Source organism: Teleopsis dalmanni, chromosome 1, assembly GCF_002237135.1.
Source record: "Teleopsis dalmanni isolate 2A chromosome 1, ASM223713v2, whole genome shotgun sequence".
Taxonomy (NCBI): Eukaryota; Metazoa; Arthropoda; class Insecta; order Diptera; family Diopsidae; genus Teleopsis; species Teleopsis dalmanni.
Window position 1 is genome coordinate 60,651,604 of NC_051846.1, and position 13,889 is coordinate 60,665,492.

The window sequence follows — 13,889 nt, forward strand, 5'->3', positions numbered from 1 at the left end:
TTGTTTAATGTATACACGGCAGACATCCCCACCTTAAGTCCCACGTCAATGGCGCTTTACGCAGACGACACATGCTTGATCTACTCGGATCGGGATGCCATAAATGTAAGCAACACTTTACAGGGAAATATAGACCTTATGGTGGAATACTTCCAAAAATGGAAGATTAAAATTAATAATGACAAAACCAAGGCTATATTTATAACTCGAAAAAGAAGACAGCATTCTCCAAGAGTGAGTGTTTGCGACACGGAGATACAGTGGGAGGATAACATAAAATATCTGGGGGTCACTTTTGACAAACGGTTCAATTGGCTTAAACATTTGAAATACAAACGGAATAGCTTGTATTCCGCATTTATTAAATGCGGAATAAGATTCTGCATTTATTAAAGCCGATATTTAATAATTATCACTTCAACTTTAAAAACAGAAAGTTACTTTATACGCAAGTAATTAGACCTGCACTACTGTACGGCTATGTTACATATAGCAAAGCCGCCTCAAATACTACCTTAAAGCAATTACAGATAGCTCAAAACCTGGCCTTAAGAAAACTGTTTAAGATTCCATGGTACATTAGATCAACGGACATACATAGAGATCTTAGGATTGACTCAGTGAAAAAATATATCAGAGACAGAGCTTTAAAATTATTCACTAAAGTTGATACGCTACTTAACCCTGCCATAACAATCCTCAAGTCCACTTCTGGACTCCCAGGAAGATATGCTGATTTAAGGTCCGTCATCAACTAAAAGACAAATAAATCATATGTTTTTTTTTTAGCCTAGTTATAGCCTAGTGAGGGGTAGAGATAAGCCCACCAGCCATTATAGAGTAAAAGTGCGTAATAGCACTAACTCAAGAAGAAGAAGAATCAAGAAGTAAATGAATGCATTATTAAACTTGTCAAACATCGAATTTACATGAATTATAAAATATTTTTTTAAATAATTCATAATTTTTTTTAGACTACAATGTCAACAACAATGCAGTCAGTAGGTATCAGAGTCTCGGGCACTATAGCTTTTTGACGCTGCTTGTTTAATATATGTATGTACATTAAAATATATATTTTTCAATACATCGCCATTTGACTATTTGTCGCCCAGGATATGACATGTCTCGCTTCCCTGTTTACTACATCAAGGAACTCAGTTTGACTTGAATGAATAAACTCAATATGAGGCCAAATAGCTTTAACGGTATTGTGATAGAGAATAGCTCTACACAAGTAATAAAATTATGTTTTACATGCCTAAATTCAGGTTTAAAGCGATAAAGTATGAAAATATGTATATTTATAAGGTGCGATACATTCAAACGTCCGTAAAAATGTATTTATAAATAAGTATTATTTTACAATCGCTAAATAAGAATAAGACCTAATGGCAAATCATTTGGAATGAAACATATAACATTTAAATAATATTGTAAGGCAAATAACATTTTATTTAAAAAATTTCGTTATTTCATCTAATCATTTTCTCGTTGCTAGGTGTGTTCAATTCGAAACAGTGTTGCATTTAATATAAGCGCAAACAAAAATTGAGACAACACACACGGTTGAACTGCAAACACGCACACGCCAGTGTGGTTACAACAATTGATAAAGCGCTATTATGGTTTTTTAATAGCAATAATTTAATGATGCATTTTGTTTAAATCTATTATTCTGAACAACTTTTGCCACTACGCTATATAAAAATATTGAAATTGAATATTGAAAGAATATATTGAAATTGCAAAAACTTTCAATTTTTAAAAAACAGTTTTGAAACACAGTTGTTTTAAATCGTGGTTTGGGTAATCTACGTAAAAATTTATCTAGTTATTGTGAGTAGATATCATAATTACTTTTTGTTTATCAATGTAAATATTTGCAGTGTTAACGCACCATATTTGCAAAACCAAACTAATTTAGAATATAACGCGCTGTTCTGAACTGTTCTCATCAAGCCGAGGCGACTTGGAAACTGCAAGTGCGCCATTAAAGTTATTTCTTTTCTAAAAATTACACTATATTGTATTTTATAAGAACCGCATATTATCAAGAAAATTTTTTTAAACAAATACATTTCTACATATAATCTATATAGTTTTATGTACATATATATATAAATTTAACAACTGCTCATTTCAAGACTAAAACAATTATAGCAAATTATTTACCATAAGATTAAAAACATTTGTTGAAAAAAGATGTAAAAATATAATAATTTCATGACAAAATTGTTTTTCATTGGATTTAAATATAGTTGGGAGGGGAGAAGCGCGCTGCCTACAGTATATAAAATATATGTAACAGTATACAAAATATTGTTTCTTACAAGCATATATTTCATTTTATGTATAAAAAAATATATATATTTTACCTAATACTGTCTTGTCAAATCATTTTATGATCAAAAAAAAAATTTTTTATTAATTACTTAAACTGTGGGAATTTTATTTGTGTATTGTACATCGCAAAACTTTTGAATGAACATCGTCGCTAGGATTTTGACATGACATGTGAACTTCTGGGAAATTTTATTTCACATTAATTACTGATTGAGAGAAGTGTCTTTTTTTATATATTATAACAGACAAAAGAAAATAAGTAAGTTTTTTTGATATGTATACAGTTTTTAAAACAATATTTGTGATAATAAAAGTTTGAAGTACTTTAAAAAGGGTATTTACAATTTTAATGTGTGTTTGTGTATAAGTAATCAATTTTTTTATTGCATTTTTGCAGCTGAGAACGCTTATTAACTATAAAACATAGATATCAACTCTAAATTGTTGCGAATATTCATTTTTTTCTCACTTAAGCAATATGAAGGAAGAGGGTGGTAAGGAGGATTTAGCTGATCCAGTTGGCTTTTTAAAGGATTTTGCTGCTGGTGGCATATCTGCAGCTATATCCAAAACGGTTGTGGCGCCAATCGAGCGTGTAAAACTGTTGCTGCAAGTGCAAGCAATTTCTAAGCAGATAAAACCTGAAGATAAATATAAAGGAATTGTAGATTGCTTTATACGAATCCCTAAAGAACAAGGCGTGGCGTCTTTTTGGCGTGGTAATCTTGCCAACGTCCTAAGATATTTCCCAACACAAGCACTAAATTTTGCTTTCAAGGATAAATATCAGCAGGTAAATTCATAAAAAATTATTTGAGAAACAATTTTATAGATTTATATTCCTGCAGATATTTTTGGGTGGAGTAGACAAACATACCCAATTTTGGCGTTACTTTGCCGGTAATTTAGCATCAGGTGGTGCAGCTGGTGCCACATCTTTATTTTTTGTCTATCCCCTAGATTTTGCTCGTACTCGGTAATACTAAGTTATGTGAAGTAAAAAACTTGTATTATAAACTTTTGTTTTGTAGTTTGGCTGTAGATGTTGGAAAGGAAGGTAACCGACAATTCACAGGCCTTATCGATTGTATAGTAAAAATTTTTAAAACTGATGGTTTTATGGGGCTATATCGCGGTTTCAATGTCTCTGTTCAGGGTATAATTATTTACAGAGCCGCTTATTTTGGTTGTTATGATACCGTACGTGACTACATGCCAAAGGATCAAAAGGTCTACATCAAATTTCTTGTTGCAGAACTTGTAACGACACTTGCTGGTATTGTCTCTTATCCACTCGATACTGTACGTCGTCGTATGATGATGCAATCGGGTATTCCAATGGAAGAGCGACAGTATAAAAATACTGCTCATTGTTGGGTTCAAATCTTCAAACAGGAGGGATTCGGCGCTTTCTTCAAAGGAGCGTTTTCCAATGTTCTCCGAGGAACAGGGGCTGCGCTGGTACTTGTACTTTATGATGAAATAAAAAAATTTCTTTAAATATAATTTTTGTACAAGAGAAAAAGGTGGCGGTTTGGAAATAAATAATTCTTTGAAAATGAATAAAATATGTATATGACTTTATTAGTATTAATTTATTGTTTAACATTTACCGCGAGCTTATAATATTTAAATAGCATTAGAATATATATGTATGGATTCAGCATGAAAAATGACATACTACATATGTTCTACTGTTCTTAAGAAATAATTATGGATATGTAATGAAATGAAAGTTTTCGTTCTTCTGCTGAGAGTTAGATCACAATCTAGTAACTTTATCAAGAATTTCGTGTTCTTGTATTTCTCAGTGTCCTGTAACCTAATCAATTGAAAAAAGTTTAGAAAAATCATTAAGGGAAGTCGGTAGTCGCCATGTACAAGAGAAGCAATTGTAATACCTATTAGAGATTTAATTAGAACTTAGCTGTCATACCAGAAAGCGTGTAATTCATAATTACCATTACCTTTGCCTGAAAGATACTGCAATATTCAGAAAGTGTAAGCGACACGCTAATAATCTGTTTATTAAAATAGATTTCACTGCCGACGAACTCCTGATCGAGGTTTAGTTATGAACACATATAGTTAATAGAACAATTGTTACTAATTAAGCGCACTGTATAACTCAATAAACTGTATATGAAGCATAGCAATACATGAGTCGGCCATCTTCCTTGGCTTGTCGAGCAGCCAAAGGTAACTAGCCTTTTCAGATGCTCAGCATCAAAATACAGCTTCGTATAGAAGGTCAGGTTCTATAAAGCTGTATAGAGTCAAGAGATTCGAAGTCGAATACCCCATACCCCATACGAATATTATATGTAAAATAATATATAATAATATCTAGAATTAAAATAATTAATAACAGAACGGTATACATAAAAATACATTGCGATAAATTTGAATGAATGGGTCCAAACCCCATGTAATCACCAAATTCAGTTAAAATAATATAATAATAAATCAAATTTTTTTTTTCATTAAAGACAAGGTTGCAACGTCATCTATAGATCATCGGCTAAATCAATTATACATATATACATATATTAAAATAAATATATATATAATAATATATAAAATGCACGTGTTATTTATTACTTTTCAAATCAAGAACTAGTGAAAATACTAGCGCCGTAGTGTATAGTACAAGGACAAATCGTGCTGTGGCGTATGGTACGGTGACAATTCTACCCCTTATGAACTAGTGAAAAGATTAGTTTCGAGGTGTATCATACGGGGACAATTGACACCGACAATGACAATTCAATGTAAAATTCGCCAGTTGAGCCCACGTAAAGTGGGTTATGAAGCGACTAGTACTATACACCTGAGGACTAGTGAATTCGCTAGTTCAGAACTACTCGCAGGCGCTGATGGGTTTACAATAAGTAATATTTATACCACTTAGTGTTCAGCATTATATTTTTCACATTGAAAGTACTTTTGTGTTGAAAAAGTTTGAAAACTTTTAGTGTGGTGTATATATGCATACTTATGGTAACTTTAATGAAAATTAAATTATGTAAATATTAGGATTTAATTAAAAAAAACTGCTCACTATTGTCAATGTTAATTATAGTTTTTTTAATCATCTATGAAATCCTTTCCTGATAGTTTCAAAGTATTTTTTTGTTTTGAAATGATTACTTTCATAAAAAAGAAAAGCATATGATACATTGTTTCTAACATCTAAATTTGTCATTTTTATTGTCATATCAAAATTAAATTTAAATAAAATAAAAATTCAAGAAAAAACAATAGTTGTACTAAAATTGATACGTTTGATTTGCTTTTTTTTCATTTGAAATTTTTTCAATTTCAAATTCATACGCTCGTAAATCAACATTTGAGATTGAAGTTTTCTATTCTCAAAAAATGTGTGGCTGGTAACACTTTATTCTGGTTGTATTGAAGGCGAAGTAAAGGAAAAGCAAACAGCTCAAGGAGAAAAGTCGTCATACGAAAATAATAATCTAATTTAATTAAAGTCGCTGTGCGGAATTCTGGTTTAAATATAGTTTTAAGAAATTTTAATAAGCCCCCTGAAAACCTGCTCGGAAACCGGAGTGTGCGAAAGAGGTAAAAATTTATAAAAAGTAAATTATTAAATTATTTCTCTTTGTCACGGGTTTAAATATTTTGTTTGGTGTGTTGTTGTTTTGTAAAAAATAGGAAAAGGGCAAAAATAAAAATAAGAATATTTCAACAGCTTTAGAAGACAAGAATCGAAAATAAATTTTTAAATTTTGCAAAAATAAATAATAAAATTATTTACTTTTGATTCACATATGTTTTTGAATGCGATAGCGATAGCAAACAAGTGCATTTTTTGGCAAGGGTTGCAGCGGTAGGGGTGATTTAATTGGTAATTATACTACAATAACACGTCATGTAGTGAATGTGAATTCTTCTTTAGAAATTTATTTATATTTAAACTATGAACTTTAAAAAGTGAAAAAAATACAACTCATTTAAAGCGTTATATTTAATCTTTATGGTCTTATCTTTAATCACGCTACATATAAATAATTTCAGAACGCAGCTTATCTCTATTTGGCACAAACTATAGAAGATAATAATGTTTTCATTATATTTATACAATAATAATTGACGCATTCTTCAGCTCGCAATTTATGCAACACCAAACATACATTTAAATATAATTATGTAAAATCACACAAATTTAATTCTTATTTAATGTTCAGTTCAAAAAGCGCATTGTGCTAACACATAGGTACGCATCAGTATATCACAGTCAATAACTTAGGAAAGGAATATTTTCTACCTGGTATTCCTAAACATTTTCTAATATATGAATATGATATATTCTTGATTTCTATTTGAAGGACGATGCAAACTAATATATTTCGGACATTTACACAATTTTCAATTATAAATTTTCAATTCTATTTCATTATTCCGTTAATGGTTTTCTTAATCAGCAGTCGTCCATGCAGCCTTTCTTGAAATGGAACTGATTTGTGCACATTTCGATCTTCCTTTACATCCTTAAATCAGCACAAAAGATCAACCATGGTCTCAGTGTTTTGCTCCATTGGGAGCTGGTACCCTGCTTGTTTCTATTCCATACATCCTTAAATATCGATAAACCCATAATTTTCCAAAGCAGAAAATCATTAAAAATCAGTAGCTGAAAATAGTTTAAAGAAAAGAAAATTGCATCAGCGCTCTTATAGTAGAAAATTGTTTAAGAATTGTTATTTATGATATAATTTCTGTCAAGTTTGTATAGGCTGGTCTTTAAGTTATTAACTATATTGTAATATTTTGTATTTATGTATACTTACAATTGTTGATATCCACCATATTTTCGCTTGTAAATTGTAAGAAAGTTTGTTACTTGAAATTATAAAAAAATCATAATGATTTCATCAGAGCTTAATAGTGTTACTAAGGTCGTGTGCGAGTTGGGCTAAGTTGCGTTCTAAATGATGGAAATTCTAAGTTGTGCCGATAATGTAGTGATGTGTCGATACGTGTTGATAAATGCCTAAATGTGTGCAGTGCAAAAAATCCCAAAAAATCTCCCATTTAGTTTAGTATCAACTTAGCCTAACTCGCACACGTCCTAAGTTATTAAGTTACTATTATTAATAGTTTAATGAGGATAAATGCCAATCTGCTTATGTTCACTTATCATACGACAGTTGAATGTAGTAGGAACACCTATTAAAGCTATCAGGTTAGGGCACGACCTTAACTATAGAACATTTATTATGTCACTGTTTGGCTCAATGCATCCAAACGTTAATTCATTGGGAATTCACAATCAATGTAATGTTTGTTACTGAAACTATGTAGTTTACTGGAGGTGGGTAAGAAGGTGAACTGATTCTCAAAATGTTATTACAACAGAACCCTGAGATTACCTCCAGATTACAATAATATATATTTCATAAAGAGGTTTTTCGAAAAGTAATGAACTCCAACAACAAAAATTCATTTTATATTATTTTAATTAATTGAATTTTTGGCTGACCATACAGCTGTTTTAAGTAATAATATATATTAATTATATCTAATAATAAACTTATACACGGAATTTGTGACAGTATAAACATAATTGAATCGTATCATTTATGCTTAAGATGTATTTAAAGTGCTGTACCAATTCGATCGAATATTTTAATGATGCTCACTAAGCCAATATGCTTTATATTTCATATTATTATATTTTTTCAAAGCAAAACGTCTTATATGTTGAGGTTTTTCCGAGTTAGTGCAACTGAGCACTATTACTCTTTCTTAGCTGAGGGGTTTCTACAGAGTTCCTCCCTTCTCTTTAACTAATTTATGTATTCCTCACAAGCTTCACTGATTATTCGATAAGTGATCTAAGATCTGCATATCACTCCGTACGGCTAGTGACTGCTCTGAGATTAGAATAGTGTTATGTAGGGCAGCATGTCAATTTTCGAGTATATGTATTTTTTGATCGGGTCTATTGTGAGGTCTCAGCATGTTATTCGTGCGGATGTACTATGGCATAACAGAAACGTGTAATAAGAAATATTTGAGCAGAACATAAAGATCGAACTTGAGCAGAAGCTTTCTTGTACATTTAAATGCTCGAAACTCTTCTCTATATATGTATATATAACCCGTTGAGTTTTTACTGTAAATACTAACTACAAATCTTTGAACAGACTTAGAAATATAATGCCTTCTATCCATTATGCAAAGATTTGCTATACTTTTTTATTCAAATTTGTTTGAGTTTGTAACCTTTGGTTTCTTTATGAATTAATTTTCAACTTTTGCTTTTGCGTAGCGTATTTATCCAAAACGTATTTTTTGTATTAAAAGCAAATTGAATTCAATTAAATTAATTGCAACTTTCATGTTTCAATAATTATGCATGGAAATTTATTAATTAAATTCTGAATGCTGATAAATACTCTCGTTTGTAAAATTAATATTGGAACTTAATGTGTCTTGGCAATAATTGTTGCGGTACTGAACTACAACCAAAAATTCGTTATTAAAATAAAATTATAATTTTTTCGTTTTAGACCTAACCAGAAACATAATTATTTACAATATGTCAACCGAGGCACCTTTATCAGGCACATCGGTTGCGGCAATGCCATCAGAAGAACCCGTAGCTTCGGTTGCCGGAGAAACATCATGTGATCAGGATATACCTAAAAGTTCAACATCATCTTCGACTGCTTACTCCTTTTCTGGGGATGCGTTAGGTGAGTACAGGGCTGTTAAAAATATATATCTTTCCTATTTGTATTTCAATAGGAACAACTATGTGCATGTAATAAGAATATTTTTATTATAATTTTGAAATAGTTCAATGCAATGATCACAGTATATTTATCTTGATTGGTTTTTTTGTTTTGTCTATTCTAAGAGTTTATATTTGTTATGTTTATGTTTTATTAACAGGCAGCGTTTTATCAGTTAATAGGAATCCGAAAATGTCGGGGCTTTGAATATTTAAAATTGAGAAGTTTATGTTTGAGTGTGATCCAAAATACATATGTTATTTCAGAATAATTGACTATTTATATCCTTAGTAGTTATAGTTTAAAAATAAATTTTTCTTACGAATATTTAAAAATAAAAAATATTTCCAGAAACTCAATTGTTGATGAGTATTTGAAATGTGCGAAACAGCTTTATGGTCAGTTAAGAATTTAATCAATAAAAAAAAAGATTTTGTTATTCACAAACATTCCAAAACCTTATTTATGCGATTTAATCTTAAAGCTGACAAATCAATTAATATGTTTGAACGCCCTATTGGTCAAAAATAAATGTCCATATTATGGTCATGGACAAGAATTATTATTAAACAATGTTTTGCTTATGCTTACACTCACTAACAACCAAAGTATCACATAAATTATCTTTTGCAAAATGAAACTTTCTTGTAAAAACATTGAAATTTAATTTTTTATAAAATTTTTATTTTAGTGCATTTGTGAGGCACATGCTATATAATATTATTTTGGTTTTATTTAGTAGGACATACGTTACAGGGTGATAATTTAAATGGTAACACAACAAAAACGGAAAACAAAGAAAGTAACCCCAACACAGAAGCGGAAAAAGATGAAAACAAACATGATGACTCGGTTTATGAATGTAATATTTGTTTGGACACAGCAAAGGATGCCGTTGTTAGTTTATGTGGACATTTATTCTGTTGGCCATGTTTGCATCAGTGGCTTGAAACTCGTCCGAACCGTAAATTGTGTCCAGTTTGCAAAGCCGCCATTGGCAGAGACAAAGTTATACCTTTATATGGACGTAATAGCACCAAACAGGAGGATCCAAGGTATATTTGAATGCACTAAAGCATAGATTACGAATATATTAATTAAAAATTTATTTTATTATAATTATAGAAACAAGGTTCCACCAAGGCCAGCAGGACAGCGTACTGAACCGGATCCACAACATGGATTTCCTGGCTTTGGTTTTGGAGATGGTTTTCACATGTCTTTTGGTATCGGCGCTTTCCCATTCGGGTTCTTTGCCTCATCTTTCAATATTGGAGAACCACGACCTGGAGGTTAGTTAAATAAACTTAATTTATTTCAAAATAAATAAAATTTAATTTAAATGTAATTTCGTCTATTCATAGCCTCAAACCGTGGTACAACACAGTACGAGGAGGAACAGCAGCTGTCTAAATTGTTTCTCTACCTAGCACTCTTATGCATTGCTTGGTTACTATTTGCATAGCAAAGTTTTGTGATGTGTTTAATATTTTCTTGCTCATTGCTTATGAACGCAAACATATTAATAAAATCAAATCATAAAATGCAGTTTACTAAAATACACAACGCGATTTATAAATGAATTATATTAGGTAAATACAACATATACGCGACAGAAATTGTGGTAAAAGAGGGAAAGCCGTTAAATTTGTAAAATTCTTTTTTAAAATAAATATTTTCCCAGCTTATAATAACACAACACAACACAACGCTAGTCAAAAATTAAAAAAATTAATTATGCAAAAAATATCCCCGCAAAAATTCAAATTTAGGTTTATTCGACTCTATATCAATTGGTGTTTGGATCTGCTGCGCAATAATGTAATAAAATATTTTTTAAGAGGGACTTTTACAAGACAATGGTTTGTTTTTATTATTGATCATTTAAGTTTATTATATTACTTTAATGTATTATTTTTACTCAAAACTGAAACATTTAATAAAGCAATTGTTTCTACTTGTAAAGTATTTGCCTTTAAATTGTGTATTCTATTGAATAGAGAATTTTGTTGTTGTGGGCCAGTTGAACTCAAATAATGGCACGTTGTGATATCACCGATTAGCGTTTTTCATACGCAACCAGAGACAAACTCAAAAGGGCTGCAGCGCTCAGCACATTAAGTCATGAAACAGTAGTGCTGAGCAGGTTAGGCATTAATTAACCATTTGATTGGTGCGTTTTTATCAGCCTAAGTCTGTTTAGCTTTACTCAGACATATTTGTTTAATCTTATTCGAATCTAAAAAACAAACACATCACACTGACGACAAGACGAAAACAAGCTGCAATTTCAAAAGTACGGATATGTTTATGGAGTGGGAAATGTGGTGGGAATAGTGGATAGGAACCCAACCTGGATCTAAACGTCAAAATCTTTGGGAAAAAAAATCCCACCAATAGGATGTAACCATAAATTGATAGGGAAGAATTTTTGTGTGTATTTGGGCAAAAAAAAAAAATGAATGACGTCATGAGAAGTAGAATAACAGTTAAGCACATATATTGGGAAATATATTTAAGTATGGCAAGTAACTATAGTTATATCTGGATTTATTGGATGAGGTCAGTTTCTGTTTCTGTCAGTTCACATGAAAGACGTCTTTTATTTTTGGAGATTTAAAGTGGAGGCCTGTTGAGAACCTTGTGTTACAATTTACCTATTATAGAGAGTACTGACAAGGAATGGAGATCATGAAAAATTCCGCCATTTGGAAAGCTTGTAAAGCAAAAAACCGGTCCAATTATTTAGCAAAACCGATAGAAAATGATTTCTTCAACCATTACTTTATTTTTAATAAAGTTTCAGCCTGGTACACCAAAGCAAAAGTAAAAATTATTGTGATAGGAATAAACAATTATTTTTTAAAATGATTCTTAGCAGATGTATGTTATTAACTTGTGACAAAAATGTTATAACACAATTTGTATATTCATATCAACTATCTACAAAAACAAATTCATTTCCGATTTTACCGGACTTCAAGCGATAGCATATTTTGAAATTTCTAAAAATGGTTGAGTCATAGGTTGACCCAAATCACTTCGTAACAACATCTGAGAAGCACTTATTATTATAACACAAAGATTGAACATTAATAGAAAAAAATCACTCTCAATTATAACCTGGAAATTAATGAAGCAAATGTAAAACTTTTTTTAAATCCATTTTTAAATTAAAGGGCATACTATTTGATAACCTAAACATATTTTTTACTATTTGCTGCAAGCACAACCAGTTGCATTATATCAGGTAATAGAGTATTGTCCCTGAAAAACAAACCTGCAATTGTAAGTATACTAACAGGGTCCACAGTTTTTTAACGTGAATACCTGCCGTTAAAACTTAACACCATGGTGTTCTAATATACAGTGTTGTGCATAACAAAAGCAACCAAAATTTGCCCATCAAATAACTAAGTTTTTTGTCTACTTTTTACTTTTCATTCAAAAATCTAAATACACAGTTTTATTTGTTATTGTATTAGCTATTATAAAAAACAACAAAATCTACAATTCTTCATAACGGGTTAATTAATTCACACAAATAATAAAATATTGCGAAATGCGGCTGTGCAGAACAATAGCAACTGAGACAAGATCAATGATAGATCTATGACCAAAGTGCATTCTAGCAAGATATTTTATTGATTTTTTGCATTTTTATGCTGTGATTTATGTTTTTAAGCAAATTAGAACATAAACACAGAATAGTTCAATATTAAATCAGGTAATGGAAGTACGTTTTTATCATGGCTCGTGACGCGTATACTTTGAAGTTTAAAGAGGCAAGAATTGAAAAATATTTAAATGGCAGTGCTCAAATGAAATAGCCAAAATATTTAAAATTAATTAGTTTATTGTTTCGCAGCTTATAAAAAAATATAATTAGACAAAATACCGTTAAAACGGTTTATTTGGGTGAAGCCTCTCTTAAGATTACTTGTAGAATTGATCGAAACATCATAAGAATTACAAAAAAAAACAACCATTCGTGTCGTTGAAAAAGGTCGTAGCCGAGCTTAAACAAGGTGTTGACTCTAGTACTGTACGCAGGCTTACTCTCGAAGCCGGTTTCAAAAGTTACAGACCAGTCAAAAAACCAATGTTGACTAAAAAGCATTAGCAAAAGAGGCAGATTTTTGTTTTGCTTTTTAATTAATATTAATATACTTCATTTAGATCAAACTTCGCATGGAATCACTTAAATTGGACTCTTACTAAATGGAAAATAATTTTTTTCAGCAATAAATCAAAATTTAACATCTTTAATTCTGATGGGATGTGCACAGTACGTCGCGAAAAAAAAAACGTTTGTATCCGCGTAACTGTCAAGCGACTGTGAAGCATGGGCGTGGGTCAGTGCTAATTTGAGCGTTCTTTTCAGGACTTAGACTAAGATCTTTTCATGAAATTCATCAAATAATAGCCCAACATGTGTACAAAAAAGTTTTAGAGAGCCATATGGTACCCCATGGCGGATGAAAAATGTCACTCCGACGGGTATATCAGTACGATAACGACCCAAAACACACCTTAAAGCTGATAAGAGAATGGATTTTGAAAAATGGAATTCCAATTTTAGATTAGCCAGCCCAAACACCTGATTTTAATTCAATTCAGAACATTTTGGTATTCTCAAACGTCGCTTTGGGGGTCGAAAAGTTTCCAATTGTTTGAGGTCATGAAAGATGAATGGTGTAAAATTCCAAATAGTTTTATTAACAATTTAATATCACCTATGACCCGTAAAAGTGCTCAAGTAATAAAAAGCAAAGGGCTTTA

At 31.0% G+C, this 13,889-nt stretch overlaps 2 protein-coding genes across 5 annotated transcripts; both read left to right on the top strand.

The window, feature by feature from the left end:
- The first annotated feature begins 2,425 nt into the window (after positions 1 to 2,425).
- Positions 2,426 to 3,873, top strand: LOC119667661 (ADP,ATP carrier protein-like). 2 transcript variants are annotated; one of them, XM_038076975.1, is made up of 4 exons: positions 2,426 to 2,605; positions 2,744 to 3,139; positions 3,195 to 3,322; positions 3,378 to 3,873. In XM_038076975.1, exons 2-4 carry the CDS (start codon positions 2,825 to 2,827, stop codon positions 3,844 to 3,846), a joined length of 912 nt encoding a protein of 303 aa, XP_037932903.1. In that variant the 5' UTR covers positions 2,426 to 2,605; positions 2,744 to 2,824; the 3' UTR covers positions 3,847 to 3,873. The 2 variants fall into 2 exon arrangements, with proteins under 2 accessions (XP_037932903.1, XP_037932899.1); XM_038076971.1 differs by lacking the exon at positions 2,426 to 2,605 and adding an exon at positions 2,658 to 2,680.
- A 1,720-nt stretch (positions 3,874 to 5,593) lies between these two features.
- On the top strand, positions 5,594 to 11,062 carry LOC119667673 (E3 ubiquitin-protein ligase RNF185-like). Of its 3 annotated transcripts, none has more exons than XM_038076982.1 (5): positions 5,594 to 5,928; positions 8,883 to 9,068; positions 9,847 to 10,162; positions 10,233 to 10,399; positions 10,472 to 11,062. In XM_038076982.1, exons 2-5 carry the CDS (start codon positions 8,912 to 8,914, stop codon positions 10,570 to 10,572), a joined length of 741 nt encoding a protein of 246 aa, XP_037932910.1. In that variant the 5' UTR covers positions 5,594 to 5,928; positions 8,883 to 8,911; the 3' UTR covers positions 10,573 to 11,062. The 3 variants fall into 3 exon arrangements, with proteins under 3 accessions (XP_037932910.1, XP_037932924.1, XP_037932916.1); XM_038076996.1 differs by having other exon boundaries at positions 9,850 to 10,162; XM_038076988.1 differs by lacking the exon at positions 5,594 to 5,928 and adding an exon at positions 6,084 to 6,214.
- The last annotated feature ends 2,827 nt before the right edge of the window (positions 11,063 to 13,889 follow it).